Source organism: Bos grunniens, chromosome 14 (genome assembly GCF_055505025.1).
Source record: "Bos grunniens cultivar Pamir isolate PY7600 chromosome 14, Bosgru_T2T1.0, whole genome shotgun sequence".
NCBI classification, from domain to species: domain Eukaryota; kingdom Metazoa; phylum Chordata; class Mammalia; order Artiodactyla; family Bovidae; genus Bos; species Bos grunniens.
In genome coordinates, this window is record NC_141178.1 from 83,697,240 (window position 1) to 83,715,802 (window position 18,563).

The window sequence follows — 18,563 nt, forward strand, 5'->3', positions numbered from 1 at the left end:
TTAACCAACGGCATCCATAACAGCCCTGTGTCTCCAGAAGGTCACATTCACAGGTGCTGAGAACAGGACGGGGCAAATTCAACCCACAAGACAAAGAAACATACTGGATAGGATTCCCCATCCACTCACGCTGGGAAGCTAGTAAGAGAAAGGGACGTCCCAGCCCAAACCACAGGGTCGCGGGGCCATCGGCCTGCCTGCCTCCCTGGCCCCACCTCCTCGGGGAGAACCGGCCAGCTTGGGACAGCTGGCAGAATCACAGGCAACTCTGGAAACAGTGTGCTCGACTTTGTAATAAGAGCTCAACAAGTGTGAAAACAGGAGTGACGTATAAATATACCACCTGGGGCCTTCCTTGGTGGCTCAGTGCTAAAGAATCTGCCTGCTAACACAGGAAACATGGGTTCGATCCCTGGCCTGAGAAGACCCCACGTGCCACGGGGCAACTAAGCCCTTGCGCCACAACCACTGAGCCCGTGCTCTAGAGCCGGGGACTGCAACCACTGAGCCCGTGCTCCACGACTACCAAAGCCCGCGCACCAGAGCCCATGCCCACAAGAGAAGCCGTGCAGTGACAAGCCTGCGCATCACAACCAGACAGTGGTCCCCGCTCACCGGAACGAGAGAAAAGCCTGTGCAGCGATGTCAAAGATGAATTAAACACATAAAATTAATTTTTAAAAAGTAGTACCTGAATACCAGTAATGATCATACAATATGACTTTATATGGTATCTAAAAATAAACCTTTAAAAAATGCAAGTTCTTTGGGGGAAAATGTATAAAATGTACTACCTTCATGAATGGGAAAAAATGACACAAGCAAGGTGCCTAGTCCCCAACCTGCCCCACAGTTTAAACACAATTCTAATCCACCTCCAACTAAGCTCCTCGTGGGAGGCCGATCCGAAGGTAACACCATGATCCGAGTCACCATACCACACCCTGGACACTTTTGGGAAGAGGACACCCCTGCCCACAGGACGTCTGCCAACAGAACCTAAGAAGAGTCCAGCCCCTCACCGGCCTGCAGCGAAGAGCCAGCAATCGCCACCAGCAATGCCGCGGGTGACCTGGGCCCAGAGGCTGTCACATTTGCTGGACAGGTGGCGGCACCGGTCTGAGCTTGCCAGAACATCAGAGGGATGCAGGGCTGTCTTTAAACCTTACTCACTAGCTTTTTCCTTGGGGACCATCCCAGGCTCTGCTTCATGAGGACAACTCCCAGCAACCTTTTCAGGCTTCTCCGGCCTGCGTGCCCAGGCCCCTGCCCACAGCCCCGCCCTGTGCATGCCAGGCTCCCGCACACCCTCATCACAGGCACTGCGCCCCCGGCCTGGCATGTCATCCTCCCAGGAGCAAACAGACCCACAGCCTAAGTCGGCTTTTGACTACTTTGTGACTTCCACTGTCCCCGGGTGAAACCCAGCCTGCCTGGTCTCCAAGGCCCATGTCCCATTCCTGCTCCTCCCTGGCTTCTTTCTGGTAACTTCCAGCCTGTCAGGGTTTATCCAGGTCACATGCCCTCCAGCCACTTCTTCTGGACTGGGACCCTTGAGTGCTGGCCCTGGGGAACAGCTCCCTGGGGTTCAGGCTCTGCCATATGGGCACTTGGGGTGCACAAGCAGCAGGGGGTGGGAGCCCAGGTGTCCATGGCCTCACTGTCTGCAAGACCAGGAGGGAAAACAGCCACAGTGGCTGCTGGACAAGTCGACACCCTGGGGGCACCCAGGACAGTGCTCTGCCCCACTGCCGACCGCCTCAGACCTTCCTCTGCAAAACAGGGGTGATGCCCTCACCTCTCGCCCTCAGTGCTGGCGAGGTCAGTCAAGCTCGGGCAGGGAGGCCTAGAGTTAGGTGGGGCCAGCCGATGGACCCCCATGGATCTGCGTCCAGAGAACAATAGGCAGGTGGACCTGGGGAGGGCACCCCTCCATCACAGGAGCTCTGGGGGCCAGCTCTGGGGTGCTCCCATCCCGGAAGCACGTCCCACAGTGGAGAGAACCAAATAATTTCACGATTAGCCAGAGAAACTCCAGCCCCAGCAGGGCCCAGAGCGCCTTGGCCAGCTCTGCCCCGGTGGGCACAAGAGAGCGGGTGGTCCCCTAGAGGCGGCAGGGTGCAGGGGCCTGCCTCACCTGCCGCTCTCGTCCTTCACCATCCCTGGCGTGGCCTGCCGGCTCGCGCGGCCCACAGGCTCTGGCGCCCTGTCGCCGGAGTCCAGCTCGGGTTCCAGGGACGAGCTGGTGCTGCCATCGCGGCTGACGCTGCTGCCCCGCCCGGGGCTGTTCTCCGCCGAGGCGCGCGGCGACTCCGTGTTCTGCTTCAGGGTCTGTAGCTTGGCCAGGGGGATGATGTCGCAGTCCTGAGGCCGGTGCCACACGGTGCGCTGGGTGCTGGCGTTGTAGTAGTAGAAGCGCGACGTGTTGGGGTCGAAGAGCTCCCACCACTGGTTCTCGCTGGTCCGCTTGATGCGCACGCCAGCCGGCGGGTCCCACACGCACTCGCCGGTGACCAGGTTGGCGTACATGCGCTCGCGCGTGCGCGGCTCGATGATCTCCACCCACTCCAGCCTTGGGGAGAGGGCAGCATTAGGCAGGGCTGGGGGACCCCACCCATCCCGAGACCAAGGATCCCGCCCGTCAGGCCACATGCTCTGGGCCCCACGGCCGCGGACTGGCGTATCCAGCACCAGACCTTCCTCCTGTCTGCCAGCCTCAAAAGCAAGAAATCTCCTCACATACAGAGTAAAGCCAAAGCTTACCTAAATTCCATCCACTCCCGATTTTCTAAACGCTCATCAGGGCCCAGCCCTGGGTGGCGGGGTCTTCAGCCCGGCCCCACGTCAGGGCTGCCCTGGGTTCTGGCTCCCTGTCCACAGGGGGCTGGGCCACAGGTACTGCTCACCGTCCTCCCAGACCGCATCACGTCCCTCCCGGATGCTTGGCTGCTCTTAGCAGCAGCCACCACTGGCTGCCAGCGCCACCCGTCACCCGCAGCAGGAGGGGATGCCAACATCGCTGTACTGTCCCAGTCAAAAGCAGAGCTGTTTCCCCTAGAAGCCCCCCAAACACACCCTGCCCCGAGGACAAGCCTGTCATCCAGCTAAGGTCCTTAAAAAAAAAAGTGTAAATTAAAACTATTCAGAATAAGGCAATTTGAATGCCAATGTGTTTGATATCACAGTGTGCTCCAGCTGATAGGTAGATAGCATATTTTACTCTGCTTCCAAGTTTCTACACAAATAACAATCCTTTAAATACCACTTCTGTGATGGCCCTGGTCCTCACCAGCACTGGGATGGTCAGAAGCTTCCAGGACCTGCAGAGAAGGGGAGCACCCGTCTCCTTACTCTCTGCTGCAAGCCCCTTTCCAGGCAGGAGCACAGGTGGGCTTTAGCAGAGGACTGAGGAGACAGTGCTGACAATCTTCTCTAAGAACCTCATCCTGCCCTTTGAGGCCAGATGTGCTCAGGGCAGGAAGGAGAAGGCACAACCCTGCAGGGCGATGAGCCTGCACCACACACACACACACTCACACCTAGATATGAGTCCCCACCACACACACACACACACACACACACACACACACACACACACACACTCAGGTATGAGCCCCCCCACACACACACACACACTCACACCCAGATATGAGCCCCCACTCACACACACACACATGCCCCGCAGCAGCCCTGCAGGTTTGGGGGCATCTTTTGGATGCACAGTGTCTTCTAGAAGCTCTCAGAGCAAAGGTAGGCTGGCCGAGTGGGCAGGGTACAGCAGCTGGAGGGTGTGGAGCCAAAAGGGGGCAGGAGATGAGGGAGCAGTAGAGAGGGAGAGCCCTGAGGACTGGAGGAGGGAACGCAGGAGGGAGCAGCCTGAGGGGCTTGGCCATGTCTGGGCAGCAACCCCTGCAGCATGGTCATACTAGGCAGCCCGGTGGGGCAAGGCGCTGGGGCTCTGTGCTTGCAAGCGTGGGACCACTGGCTAACCCGCCATTCTGCAGAAGGTGGGGCAGGGCTGGGTAGGCATTGTGGGATCGGATGGCTAGAGGGACAGGGCCGTGAGAGGGTGTCCTTGACGCAGAGGGCGGGGCAGCCCCGCAGCAGCGCCCGTAGGTTGCAGCATCTCTGGGCCCCACAGGTCTCTCATGGCCTCTGATCTCTAGTGACCCTGCAAGGCCAGCGCCTGCGGAAAGTGGGCAGGAGGCCTCACGTGTGCCCACTGTCATCCGTGTCCCTGGAGGCCCCTCGCAGGCCCAACCTCCACTGCCATCACCCTGCCCAGCGGGGGTGTGAGGCCCGACTCGTCCGCTCTTGCCTGCTGGCTGGCCGTTCTTCACACAGAGGACAGAGCAAACTTCTAAACTTGGGAACCTGACACTTTTAACTGGGAAGCCTCGTGCCCCCTGTCCCCCCAGGATGGAGATCCCCCCAACACAACTCAGCAGGCACCGTCCACTCTCGGCCTGAGGACACAGCCCCCATGCTTGGCAGCCAGAAGGCACTGCCCGAGGGCACTCCTCACAGGGACAAAAGAGCCTGGAGACCTCGCTCCTGTGAAAAGGGAAGCTCTGAATTCTGTGATCGCCCTCAGCTGATGGCCTGCTTGCCCCTTGAGCTGCGGCGTGGGATCAGCCAGGACAAAGGGTGGAGGTGCCCAAGGAAGGCCCGGCCCAGCAGAGGTGCTCAGAAAGTACTGAACACTGTGAGCCCCAGGGAAGCAGTAACAACTCCTTTTATAGCTCTAAATACACTTTCAAATGAATTTACTGGTGGTAATTCTCTCTGAAGAAAAGAAGCTGGTTCCTTTTCAGCACACTGCTGTGTGCATGTGGGCAGGACCCCATTTTCTCAGAAGAACGTTCTGGGTGCCCCCCACAGCACTTTTAATGAAGACCCCCAGAGACCCAGGGGGCAGAGAATATGCTGGAACCCGGAGTCTGGTGAGGGTCGGGAGTAAGGTGGGCCGCAGCAGACCCCACGGCCCGGGGGGAAGGCAGGCCCTGTGCAGAACCCCCAGTGGACCGAGCAGACATGCCTGTCCCTGGGGTCAGTGTCGCCCACACCAAGCACCAGTCAGTGGGAGCAGCAGGGCATGTGGCTGAGAAGGGTCAGAACCTGCGGGTGACGGACGGACGACCGTGGCCGAGCCACACTGTGGAAGCTGTCGAGTCTGAGGGAGATTCATCTGGCGACAGTGTCTGGCATGATGTGGGAGGAAGACTCAAGATGGCGGCGGTCTCTGGGTATGACCGGCCGCGGCCTCTCCCCAGCGCCCAGGGGCTGCGTGGACAACCGCCTCTCTGTTCTCCAAGTCCTGCAGACTTTCACTTCAGACAGTGACCTGTTCAAAGACTCACTTCCAGAAGAGCCTAATGGGTGCCAAGTGTGTCACGGGCAATCTACCAGCAGAAAGGGAGGCAAGTGTGGCCAAACACGTCGCCTGTGACACGGGGCCCTGTGGCAGGATCCAAAGTGCGGAATAAACGACAAACCACATAAAACAACAGAACTCGTGATTCCACACAGAGAGGTTTAAGTGAATACAAGACGCTGGGCACTGGCCCCCTGGGGTAGGCTGGGTGCTGTGGCTGGGAGGCTGGACAGCTCCACACCCACCCCAGGAAGGCCCAGAAAGGGTCAAAGCCCCAGAGCTGGTGAGGCGCGCAGGGGCAGGAAAAACAGCCACTGTCCTGAGAGCAGGGGTGGCAGGTGGCTGTGACCCTGCAGAGGGGCACAGTCCACTCAGAAACCCTCCGACAGACCATACCAAGGGCTCAATCTGTCCACTGAAAAGATGTCGATGTCACAAAAGGCAGAGACAGGAAGTGGAGATGTTCCAGGGGACATGCAGCGGCCACAGGGTGAGTGGCACTGGAGGGGCTGGAAATGTCAAGAAGGAGGCAGGGAACCAGGGGCCAAAGGCAAACAGCGGCGCAAGAGACCGGAGCCTCAAGCCACATGGCGCCCCCTGTGCTGGGAGACAGGCCCCACCCCCCAGTGGCCCAGAGCAGGGTTGGGGGAGCAGTGACCACACAGCTGCCAGAGCGTGAATCCGGGTAAAGGGCCCCAACGTACACTGCACTCTTCTTCTTTGGGCAACTTGTGGAATTATTCCCAAGTTATGCCATAAATCACACAAACGAAAGTGACCATCTGCAGCTGCCTGCCTCGGCATGGATGCTGAGAGAAGGCCTAAGGGGCAGGGTCCAGCTGAGGGCTGGCAGGGCATCCACTGCCCACGGAGAGGCCCTCCCCGGCCTGCAGTGCAGTGGCCGAGGGACAGGGAGCGGGCCAGCCCCACGTGCCTACTGCTGAGCTGAGCAAAAGGCTCCAGCTCCTCTGGTCCCGCAGGTCAGCCTCCTCACCTCGTGCTGGACCCTGACACCCGGGACTCCAGCAGGCCGGCATGCTGGCTCTCACACTCGTAGTCCTGCGCCTGGGACATGGCAGCCTCTTCTTCAGGAGCCAGACGGACGGCCGTCAGCCGGTCATCAGGACGCCCTCCAGCATCAGTCAGGAAGGCATCGCCCTACAAGACAGCAGAAGCCACAGTGTTATGCCTTGGGGTTTGGGGCACCAGTAACAGCCAGCCCAGCCCTTTTCATGGCCCAGGTCGCTGGTGAGAATGCAGTGCCCAACCTGAACCCAGCTGGAATCTGGCTCCTGGGGAGGGCATTCAGACCCCTCGCCAGCTGGTTCTGGGCAAGCTGCCTGCTCCTCCAAGAGCAGGGTCCTTGCCTTTGAACAGGAACAGCACCACCCACTGGTGCTTCCAGGTGGGTGTCCACAGTAAGAGGTTGAGCAGCACTTGAGGGTGGTCTACACACACACAGGGCCGGGATCTACAACCGAGGGGCTGTTCCGAAACGGTGCTGCAATGGCATAATTTACATACGGGAAACAATGAACCTCGACCCCTGCCTCATCCGATACATCAAACTCAATTCTAGGTAAACCACTGCTCCAAACATTAAAGACACAACAATACGGTGACTTCCCTGGTGGTCCAGTGGTTAAGAACCCGCCTTCCAGTGCAGGGGACACGGGTTCCATGCCTGGTCAGGGAACTAAGACCGCACACACCTCGGGGCAACTGAGCACGCACGCTGCAACTAGGGAAGCCTGCGCATGGCAATGAAGACCCCCCCCCCCAGCCAAAAATAAATAAAGTGAAACAATAAGACTTTTAGAGAAAATGTAGAAGAAAATCTTTGTGGTCTTGGAGTAGGTACACTTAATCAGACACAAAACCACTCACGACAAAAGAAGCATTAAAAATTGGACTACAACCTCAGAACCTCTGTTTATAAATCTTTACCATCGTGGATATTACTCAGGCATAAAAAAACAGTGAAATGATACCATCTGCAGCAACGTGGATGGACCTGGAGATATCATACTAAGGGAAGGAACTCAGAAGGAGAATGACAAATCCCATATGATATCACTTTTACGTGAAATATAAACTATAACACAAATGACCTTGTCTATGAAACAGACTCACAGACAAAAAGAAGGAACTTGTATTGGCAAAGGGAGGTGTGGGGGAGGGAAGGATAGGGAATTTGAGATTAGCAGATACAAACTATATATAGGATGGATAAACTCCTACTGTATAGCACAGGGAACTGAATTCAAGATCCTGTGATAAACCATAATGGGGAAGAACAGGAAAAAGAACATATATATGTATACTGAATCGCTGCACCATACATTAGAAATTAATACATTGTAAATCAGCTTTAATTCAATAAAATCTTTAAAAATTAACATTTTTTTTCCTATTACAAGTAAAAACACAAACCCTGGGTGGGAGGTATTTGCTGCACAGAATATGTATAATGCATTACATATGCGTGTGTACCTATCTGACCTAACAAAGGACTATTTCCAGAACTCATATAAGGTTCCTAGAAATAAATAAGAAAAATCTAATACTCGACAGAAAAAAAGACAAAAGACTTGAAAACACACTTAAAAAAAAATATCCAGTAAACGCAGAGAGAACTGTGCGCCACCTCTTTCATCATTGGGAAATTCTAACTAAAAGCACCCTAGGACACTGGCGCGCCCACCCGAGTGGCTGAGATGCAGAAGACCCGCAGCGGGCGCGAGCGTTGGGGCTGCGGGCGCAGGGGAGCCCTCCCACTGGGGGCCTGAGGCCCAGCCTCAGCACAGGGGCCCACTTCGGCCACCCGGACCTGCTCACCATCCCCAGCGGCGCGTGGGTGTAGCTCCCAGGGATGAAAGACAGAAGCCTGACCTGGAGTCACCAGCACCTCGGGCCGCCATTGCGCATGTCTTGGTTTACAAAAGCTCTCTGGGTTCCACGCCATTGCTTTCACACCTTTCCGTTCACATGCCTCCCACTTCAGGGAGACATCTGAGGGAGTGGGGAGCAGCAGCAGTGGACAGTCAGGAACCAGCGAGTGAGGCATCCACAACCCACAAGGTGGTGGACTGGAGGTGGAGTCCTGGGCAGGCGCCCGCCCCCCTTTACTGTAATGTGGGGATCTGCACATACGTGCGTGTGTACACAGGTCAGTTCACACAAACACACGAGAGGGCCTAAGAGCAGCAACAGGCAGAGCAGCTCCTACATTCACGCCCAGAATCTTCAGAGACTGTGGAAAGCAGACAGACACGATGACCCTGGAGGGAGAGTCCTGTAGTCAGAAGGTTATGAAGACTTAAGACAAAAACACAGCCCGACAGTGAAGGGGCCTGTCAAAGGGACAGCAGTGCCAAATAAAGAGCTTCCAGTGACCAAAGCTGGAACATTTTGAGGAAAAAAAAAAAGCCATACTAAATTGTAATGCGAAGTATAAAGTAAATGTCCCTAAGTCCATGTTGATATAATGACACACGAGTAAGAAAAATGGGGAGACAAAGATCCCCTGCAGAGTACCATTGCTGCAGACACTCCAACTCCAGGACCGTCCTCCCAAGGGCACCCCCAGGCCCTGCCCACCACTGCCCACGGCCCTCCCTCTAGAGCAGAGGGTTCTGTCTGGGCACCACGGCTTGGGCCGTGCTGTTCATTTCATACCCAGTTCTTCCCAAACCCGACTCTCAATATGCAAGCCAGCCCTCCAACCCAGGGCATCTCTTGCCCTCCCTGGACAGCCTCTTCTCCAGACTCCAGCACCAACCACAGCTCCCCACCCCGCACGTCTCTGACCATCTTCCGTCTGCTCATCTCTGTGCGGCCGTTCTCTCCAGCCAGAGCAGCTGTCCCAGGGCCGTGGTGCTCCGTGCAGCAGCCGCCCTGTGTCTGCGCTGCTCGTGGGCCCTCGTGGCTGCCACAGCCCTGTCCCCGCTCTCGGCTCTGCCAGCCCCACCCCAACTTCTTCTCCCAAGTGCTCAGCTCCCTCCCCTCCTCCTCCCAGTGTCTACACGAGGCTCCCACTCTGGCTTCTGGTCACTGTCTGTCTGCAAATGAGGACAGGGAAAGGCCAGAGATGGGAGCCCCTGCCAGCTGTGCCGCTCCTGGAAGCTTGAGCGCCAAATTTCTTTACAGGCTCTGCTCTGGAAATGAGTTTCTGGTCTTAGGACATGTTTTGGTTGTAAGTGACAGAAACCCAACTCCGACTGAAGACAGCGTTGCACCTGCACCTGGTAAGGCCATGTGGGTTCCCAGGACGCCCGGCACGGCTCTTCTCCGCTCTGTGCAGGCTGGCGTACTGCGTGCAGCAGCACCTCAAACACAACCAGACGTTTCTTCCTCTGGTTCCAGCAAGAGTCTCCTGGTCTCTAACTGAGGACAGGGGCCCCAGCCTCTGCAGTGCTGTGAGGGGACGGGCTGGAAGCTGGCTCCACGGGCATCTGAAGGCCCTCCTGCCAAAGCTCCTCTGAGGTGACCGCCTGCCCACCTGCAAGCAAGCTGACTGACCAGGAGGCCTCTTCTCAGCCCCACCGTAAGGGGGACGAGGCCCAAGGCCCTGCCAGCACGTCCCCAGGGAGGGCCACCTCCCCTCCCTCCCCCACCTCCCCCCGTAAGAATCTGGCTCTTGTAGAAAATGCACTTGGAACACCTGGGCCTTCCTCCTTCAGCTCATCTCTCACCAGACACCCATCTACATCTGGTCTACCCCAAGGCCCACCCAGACCACAGACCCCTTTCTGCCAAGTAAATGTCATCAACAGTCCCTCCCAAGTACTCCAGTGGGGAAACTGCAACCTGCTCGAGGCTCTCGCTTTCTCCTCCTCCCTGTCTGGCCAACACCATTCTCCGGCTGTGCTTATCCCTGATTCACTGTAGATTAAATCCCGTTACCCAGTTTTCATTCTTTTTGTCCATTTCAGTGAGTTTCAGGGAGGGAAGAAGAATAAACAAGTCTCTGCTCAGCCATCATTTCCAGAAGGCCTTCGTTCCATTCTCAATGCTGTTTTTAATAAGTTTTCCAAGTTCTGAACAATGAGCCCAACTCAGTCTCGAGCTCTGAAAGCCTGGCTCTGAGCTGGAGACACAAGGCCGCATTCTCCTGCTCGGAACAGGCCGGGCTGGCATTTCCGCCTCCGCGCCTCCCGCCCAGCTGTTCTCACTGACTCCCCTCCTCTAGCGCCCAGCCACGCTGTTATGCTGAACATTGTGACCTAACCCCTCGGCAGGTCAGAGAATCAGCCTATAGGTCAGAATCAGCTTTTCAGACCCTTCTGGGAAAGGATGTCTGATGCACCCACACAGAAAGGACACGGCTGTGCAGAGTCAACTGGACATGCGTGCAGTTAATCTTGGAGGCTGGTGCTGCCCTTCAAGCTCCCAGAAAGCTGCCACCGTGGAGCCAGCACCCGGGTCCTGCCTGGCCTCGGGGTCACATGCAGGCCATCAGGACACACAGACCCTGCTCTGCTCACCCGCAGGGCACAGCCCCCTCCTCGCCTTCCTGGGCTTCCCTCACCAACATAACAGACGCGGGGCCCCTGCAGGACTGCTGAGGGAGCAGAGCGCCTGTCACGTGTTTGCGAGCCGGGTCTCGCACATGGCCTGGCCTGTGACCGGAACAGCCCCACACGGCACCCCGGCTCCAGGAGGTCAGTGCGAGACGGCTGTGGTCTACACAGTCACGGGGGGCCAACGTTGACACTCCGTCACCCCAGAGACCAGAGGGAGGCCAGTCCCACCCCTCCAGGCTGATCCCCCAGCCCCCAGATGCCTTGGCCCACAAAACCCCATGGGGGCTTCAGGGAGGGGTGTGGGGTGGTACAGTGACCCCAGGCAGCAGGACAGGACAGGATCCGCACAAAGGCAGGGTTGCACAGAGAAGTCAATTCTGACACCATGCTGAAACTGTTTCTTTGACTTGCTTTTTGTTGCTCTTGTTATTATAATCACACATAGTGGCCTGCCTCAGAGAATCCTACCCCTCTCCCTGACTGTTAAACTAAAGTGCCTTTGCTCAGAGCCCTGTCTACCTGTAGATGGCACGAAGGACTAAAATGACACAACCCCCTGCTGGAGGCTTGCCATCCTAGTAAATGTTCGCAAGATTAATGGCCTTTTTACTTTGTTTCCTCACCTCCCACCTGTCTCTGATACATAAAAGAACCTGGCATCCAGACGCTGGCAAGATGGTCACTTTGAGACATTAGTCTGCCATCTTCTTGGTCACCTGGCTCTCTGAATAAAGTATTCCTTGCCTCAGCACCTCACCTCGCAGATTCACTGGCCTGCTGTGCGGTGAGCAGAGTGAGCTTGGACTCTAGCGGGAGGAGCCAGTGGCACTCCTGTAGCAGAACGGCCTCCCCATGACTGTCAGAGCACCACCTTCTGCCAGTGCTCGCTGAGCACCCAGACCTTCGCTCAGCGAGTCCACTGCACTCACTGCAGTGAAAGGACCTGAGTTTCCAGTGAAACTCAGCAAAGCCAGCGTCAGACTCTCTCGTGCTCACTCCTGGCCCCGTCTGCCCCACCCAGGAGAACACAGAGCCTCCCTGAGAAAAGGGAGCCCCTAACACTGCGGGACAACAGAGCACGGGGGCGGCGACAGGCTGAGAGCCGCGCTTGCTGCTCCCCAGGGCGCCTGCTGCCTGCCCAGCCCTCCGCCAGGCTTCCGTGGGTGAGACTGGAGACAGGACACCCCTCGCTGCCCTGCCCTGCTGTTCAGTCTCGGGTCTGGCCTTCTCCAGTTGCAGGTATGGATGTTCCACCTGTTTCCACGGGTGACTGAATGGAGGCTCACCGCTGGCCACCCTCACTCTGTCCTGGTCAGCTCCCCAAAATGCTCCACAAACACCCCACACCTGAGGGAAGTTTCCTACCTCCCTGCCCGCCAAGACCCCTTAAGACTGCCTGCGCGCAGGCCCTGGAGCAGCCAGCAGGAGCCCTAGGCCGGCTCCACACCTGAGCTCTGCAGCCCCACCTCTTGAAAAGCACCTGGTTGGAGGGGAAGTAGAGACACACGAAAAACTCACAAAAAATGCACAGGGACATGCCAACAGTCGCCCTTGGCTGAGCACCTGCAGTGCAGCTGCAGGTGAACTCACTGGGTCACTGGGCGCCCTCCCCCACCTTGCAGGCAGGGCTGTCCCTCCCCATCCCACAGACCTGCCAGGCGGAGGCTGCAGTGCTGGGGACTGCCGCCCGCTCCTCAGCACCATGCTGCAGGTGTTCTCCAGTCACCTGTGGCTGAGCAGGTGCTTGAGCCCAGCTCCCTCCGCGGGCTGCAGAGCAGACACGCTTGGTGCTGGCTCCTGATGGGCTGCATCTAGAGCACGAGCCCCAGGAGCTGGACTGGCTGGTGCTCAGCAGCACTGCCCCCAGCAGGCTGGGGCCGGGCCTCTCTGCCCCTGCAGCCTGCGTGGCGCAGGCTGTGAGACTCCTGAGCATGTGAACACCGCAGCGTGCACAGGTAAACCAAGGAGCCAAGTTCCAATAACAGGAGAGACAGTGCCTTCCTGGCAGGGCCAAGCCAGCCAGGCTACTGGGAAAACTGGGGCCCTCGTGCTGTAGACACGACCCACCCCCCCAAACATACATAGGAGGCTAGCCCCAGGACCTCCTGGGAGAAAAGACTTCGGGGAACCCTGCCATTTCTGTCACAATAATGAAACATATAGCTCTGACCAACCCTCCTAAGAGAGAACACACACTATTATGACAGTTTTAAACTATGGGAAAAAAAAATTTAATCTGCTGATGAGACAGGAAGAAAGTTCAGAACCCCAGAGGGCAAAAGCCAAGTAAAACCAGGAATGGGGATCATTCTGCTGTGTGCATCCGAGGAGCATTTGTACCACTCAGGAGAGGCAAGGGAATGGATAGAAAGCCCTGGACGTGCCTGGGTGATGACCCTTGGAGACACCCCAAGGCTGATACCCTGAAGGCAGCAGGTAGAAAATGTAGCCTTCCCACCCAGAGGAAGCAAGAGCTGGGAGGAAGTATCTAAGAGCTCCGGACTGTTTGGAGGGGAGTAAAAATATCAATTAAATTTTGATAAATGAATTCTATGTGTTAAAATACCCAGGGCAGCCACGAGGGAAGTCAAGTGAGTGAATTCCAGTTCAGATAAGAAAAAAAAAAGAAAAAATTAGTCCAAAAGGAGAAAAGAGGAATCTGTTCTCAATGACAGGACAGAGTATGAGGTAGGATGGTAGAAATAAATTCAAACACAGTAATTTTCATAAACACAAATGGGCGGGTGGTCTAGGTAAGACAAAGATCATCAAACCATATGTTTAAAGATCCAGATACATTCAACATAAGGATGTGAAACCGTGACGGTCAAGAGTGGATAAGACGCCCTGGTCCGCTAGAAGGCCATGCAGCTCCAGAGGTGGGGGCTCATGTCCATGAGAAAGAAGAGTCAGCATGTGAACCGGGCTTCATCTCAGGGACCATCCCAGGAACATCTGAAAACAGACTCCATCGGGGCATAGAAGTCAAAGGTCCCAACAAAGGCCAAAGGACCAGCTGCTCAGTCACAGCCCTAACCCTGGGGCACAGCACTCAGTGAATGAGACCTGACCCCAGCAGTTGTCTGGGGTCACAGCTCACAGGAAAAAGGAAGCTGTAGGCGGTGTTTCCAAAGGCAGGGGCCTGGGCGGGGACGGGGCTGCAGGTGGGGCTGCAGCTACTGCGGGATGTCACCTCTACGGGAACCTAGAAACCTAGAACCACAGTCACCCCGATGCTCTAGTCTGCACCTGAGCACCGCCCCTGCCCTAGCTTTGGGGGGGCATCCATGCTCCCCGGGCAGCACAGCCAGGACAGCAGGTCAGGACAGAGACTGCCTTCTGGTGGCACAAGAAGCCCACACGCACAGTTACCCTGTGAGCAGCTGCAAGGCCGAGACAGGGCAGGAAGTGTGGAACCCGCAGCTCAGCAGGTGGCCCGAGTGCAACATGCCACTGTCCCAACCAGACCTGGAAGATGCACTTCCTCCACAAAGCTGCCTCAGTTTCAGCATCTAAACAGGCACAGTCCTCGCCCTGGCTGCATCACTTACTGAGCACCTACTGTATACAGAAAACACTTGGCAAGAGCTCTAAAAGCATGATCACATTTCCCCTCTCACCCAGGACACAGCAGCTGTGTCCATCCTCACCTCACAGGATAGAAAATGAGACCCTGGTTTTTAAAAGGCCAGCGTCTGAGCTCACACCCTGCAGCTGGGCCAGGCTGTCCATCCACACTTCTCTCCCTCCTCTGCTAGCAGACCCCTTCCCTGAGGCCTTCCAGGTGTCTGAGCCCAGGCCTCTCCTGCACCCCGCCCCACATGACGGGTGCACTGAAGCGGCAACGCCCTAGAGGACCATGAGGGAGGACATGGCCTGCCTGCTTAAGTCCCAGCCTGGGTTTGGGGCCTGAAGCTGCTGGGTGCTTTGTCCCCAACAGGGAGAAGCTTCTCAAAAAAAAAAAAAAAAAAGGAGGCAGAAATAAACAGTAGGAAAAAGGTGAATGACCACGTGGCACCTGGATCCAGCCACCCCTGATGCAGGCAGCCCTGGGAGGAGCCAAATGAGAGGGCGATGATCCCTTGTCCCACAGTTGGGTCACACTGGTGATTAACAGAGCCCTCGTGGGGCCATTTAAAGCCCCCGCCCCACACCTGCCGCTGTCACAAGGAGCAGGGAAAGATGAGGAGGGGAGCAGGAGCTGGGGCACAGCAGAAGGGCATCTCCAGTCCGTTCCATCCCCAACGGCCTGGCTTGCGGCAGGCAGGCTGCCCCTCCCGGCTGCAGCACAAAGGAAGTAAGGAGGGCTCACCAAGGCCACAGTAAGAGCCGGCACTTCAGGAGCGGTGACGCGGGTCGGGGACACACAAGCTCCCACCCAGCCTGTGTCACACTGGCCTCAAGGTGGACATCGTCCACGACGGCCCTGACCCTGCGGTCATCAGTAACATCCAGCACGAAGCAACTGTGGGAGCTCATGAAGGTTGGGACACATGATGGGGAAACAGCAGCAAATGCTCAGAGCTGGACAGCAGGCCTGGAGGAGGCAGCGGCGCCCAGAGATGGACACCCCCACCACGAAGGGCCAGCACGGGGAAGACAACGCAGGTATCACCGCCAGGGCAAGGAGACCCACACTCGGCTGTGGCGGGAGAGCTGACACCTCCCCGGATCACTGACAGTCTGAGCAGAGGGCACCCTCAGGCCCCCAGCTGGCCCGAGCAGAGACTGCCTGCAGGTCCGAGCTCAGAGCCCCGGAGCAGGCTCCCTGCACTCACCCAGAGGGACGGACTGCCTGCCCCCGCACGAGGCGCCTCAGCCGGGGCTCAGGTGACCCCCTGGCGGCAACTCAGGGGTGCACCGCCCCCCAGGCTCAGCCACCGTGTCACACTTCCCATCCGGTCACCTCTGTGCTGTTTTCATTAAACTCCTTTCAGCTAGTTCACAAAGCCTCTCTTCAGCTACTTATAATCTGACATTTAGCCAGTGGGTTAGGGTTGTTTCTAGAGATTCCATTTGGTCTGTCTCAAATCTCCCTGGCCCTTCCTGTCAGCCTCCCGTCCTCTGCTCCTCACTGTGGTCTCTTCTCGCTGCCTTTCACTCCTGGGAGCCTTCGGATGAGCCCAGGGTGCCAATAAGGTTAGTGTAGGCTTTCCTGCCGCAGGACACAGCCCAGAGTCCTCAGGTCTCCTCCCGGCTCCCAAACTGTCCTGGTTTGTCTCCCTCCCTTTACTCGCCCTGGCCGTGGGAGCTGATCTGTTAAGTGTCACCTTCCTGTCTATTCAGCAGGTGTTTGGGAGACTGAAACTGTATGCACGGGTTCAACCTGCCACCCTCACCTGAAAGTCAATATGCTTTCTTTAAAATATTATCTTTATGGGAAAAGTAGGAGCTGGATTTTAGAAATTTTAATTAATTAAAATTTAGTTTTCAACATAGAAATTATTTCAAAATACAGAGAAGAATAATATCCTAACCTCATCATCTATTAACATTAACCACTTTACAAATACAGGCATACTCCCATGGAAATCATCCTGATTAACATTTTTTGGTAGAGTATCTTTCAGGTTTTGATAGTTTAAAAGTTCGTAGAGTATATATACATATATATACGTATAGCTGAATCATTTGACTATACAACAGAAATTAACACTGTAAATCAACTAAACGTTGATAAAATTTTTTAAAGTTCATAAATCATATGTTTATTCTAATACATATTTCAGTTAATGGTTATTAAAGGGGTAAAATTTTACTTATGTCAAAAAACTAAATCAAACATTTCCTCAGAACAACATGCAGGGAAAAAACCTCAGGTTGGATTTGAAATTCAGCTGGGAAAAGCATCCCTTGGGGCTCAGTTGGGAAAGAACCTGCCTGCTGCACAGAAGACCAGGGCTCGACCCCTGGGTCAGGAGGACCCCTGGAGGAGGGAATGGCAGCCCACTCCAGTGTTACTGCCTGGAGAACCCCATGGACAGAGGGGCCTGCTGGATGAGTCCACGGGGTCACAAAGAGTCGGACATGGCTGAGTGACTAGCACACTTGCTGTGCACGTCCGAAGCGTCCTGGGCACGTGCTGCTGGGGCACGGGCTGCATGGGCCCTCTTGGCAGGTGGACTGCGCAGAGGCGTCCAGCGTCAGGGAAAGGTCAGCCCTGCAGCCAGAAGACTTGCGCTGGAAACCCATCCCCACCAGCCTGCTTCTGACCCACAGGCGCTGCACTCGCGCTGCGAGGGGAGTATTTCTGCTCCTGCTGCACCCAATCTCAGTAACCTCAGGCCCTTTGCTCATGCCGGAACATGCCCCACCTCCTACTGAGCCTCACCCTGGCCCCAGGACTTCCTGGGGGTCGTGGCCCCTGCAGAGGTGCATCACAGGACCACCAGGAAGGGTGGGGTTGTTCCTCTGCCTCCTCCTCGATGGAGCATAGTTGGGAGTGTTTGTTCTGATCCTTCTTATGTGTCAGTGTGGGGAGGAGCGGGGGAGACAGTCTGTCCATGTGTTAAACCCCCATAACTGCCACCTGTCCTCGTTCTCACTGCTGCAGACCCCCAGGGATGTTGACCACACCCCCCAGTGCCCGAGCCCCCGCTCACCATCCCCAAGAGACCTCCAACACCAGCTCTTAGCAGCCTGGTCTCCTGCCCATGGGCCGTGGCTGCCTGTGCAGCACGTATCTGAAAGCAGACTCTGGTTATTCCTTATAAACAAAACAGCAACCTGAAAGCAACTTTAAATTGTGTCAGGTTAAGAGTGCTGGTGCATGAGGAAAAAGGAATTACCTACTCAAAAGCTAAGTGAACTAGAGGACAGGACTGAAATTCATGCCGAATGCCTGAGAAACAAGCAGGGAAGCACTGTGCCGGGGACAACGGACTGGAGTCCCCGTTAAATTCAAGAGAACCTCCGAAGAAGACACAGCGAGAGCAGCTCCAGACAGTGATTTCTGGAGCAACAGTACCACCTGGTGCATGCGTGTACATTTTTGTTGTTGTAAATAAAACAAACCCATAGCCAGGCTCACTGCGTGAAGGACTGAATGTCCTAATAGCTACCACCGAAGAGAGCAAGATCAGTAGTCTGAAAGGACACCAGCAGGTTCCTGGACCCCAGGCCTAGACAAAAGGGCAGAGCCTAAGCCACCTCCCTGGACCACAGCTGGGCAACCTAACTCCCTCCTAGTGGGCGTGATGGGGAAGAAGTGACACTGCGACCACTGAGATCCGGCTGCAAAAGAAGCTGCAGCTCCACTGGCAGCTCTTGGGATGCATGCTCTGGCCACCAGCAAGGAGTTAGCTGCAAGGTGCCACTCCGGGGAGCCCACCAAGTGGGTCCAGCTACTCCTCAGTCAGACTCCAGTGCACACGAGGGAGCCTGGAGATGACCCCTCCCTAGCCCTGTCTGAAATGCAGTCACACAATATCCCATGCTGAGTGTCTCCTGAATTCCTAAGCCACAGAAACCATGAGAGGTGATTATACAAGACTGTTTTAGGCCCCTAAGCTGTGGGGTGATTTGTTAACGAGAATAAAATAACTAGAGCAATCATCGACAAAGGAACACCAATCAGGGACTTCCCCAGTGGTCCAGTAGCAAAGATTCTGCGCTCCCAATGCCGGGGACCCAGGTTCAACCTCTGGTCAGGGAACTAAAGCTCC

General features: G+C 56.1%; 1 protein-coding gene across 5 annotated transcripts in view; it reads right to left on the minus strand.

The window, feature by feature from the left end:
* ARHGAP39 (Rho GTPase activating protein 39) overlaps nucleotides 1-18,563 on the minus strand; it is a 58,420-nt gene that overhangs the window by 32,902 nt on the left and 6,955 nt on the right. For 4 of the 5 annotated variants that reach the window (XM_086337971.1, XM_086337976.1, XM_086337975.1 and 1 more), the window contains 2 exons: nucleotides 6,369-6,532; nucleotides 2,138-2,572 (listed from right to left, as the gene is read on the minus strand). In XM_086337971.1, coding sequence (XP_086194097.1) covers nucleotides 2,138-2,572; nucleotides 6,369-6,532 — 599 coding nt within the window. Of the gene's footprint in view, nucleotides 1-2,137; nucleotides 2,573-6,368; nucleotides 6,533-9,184; nucleotides 9,204-18,563 lie in introns of those variants that run through there. The other variant, XM_086337973.1, reaches the window with a different exon arrangement.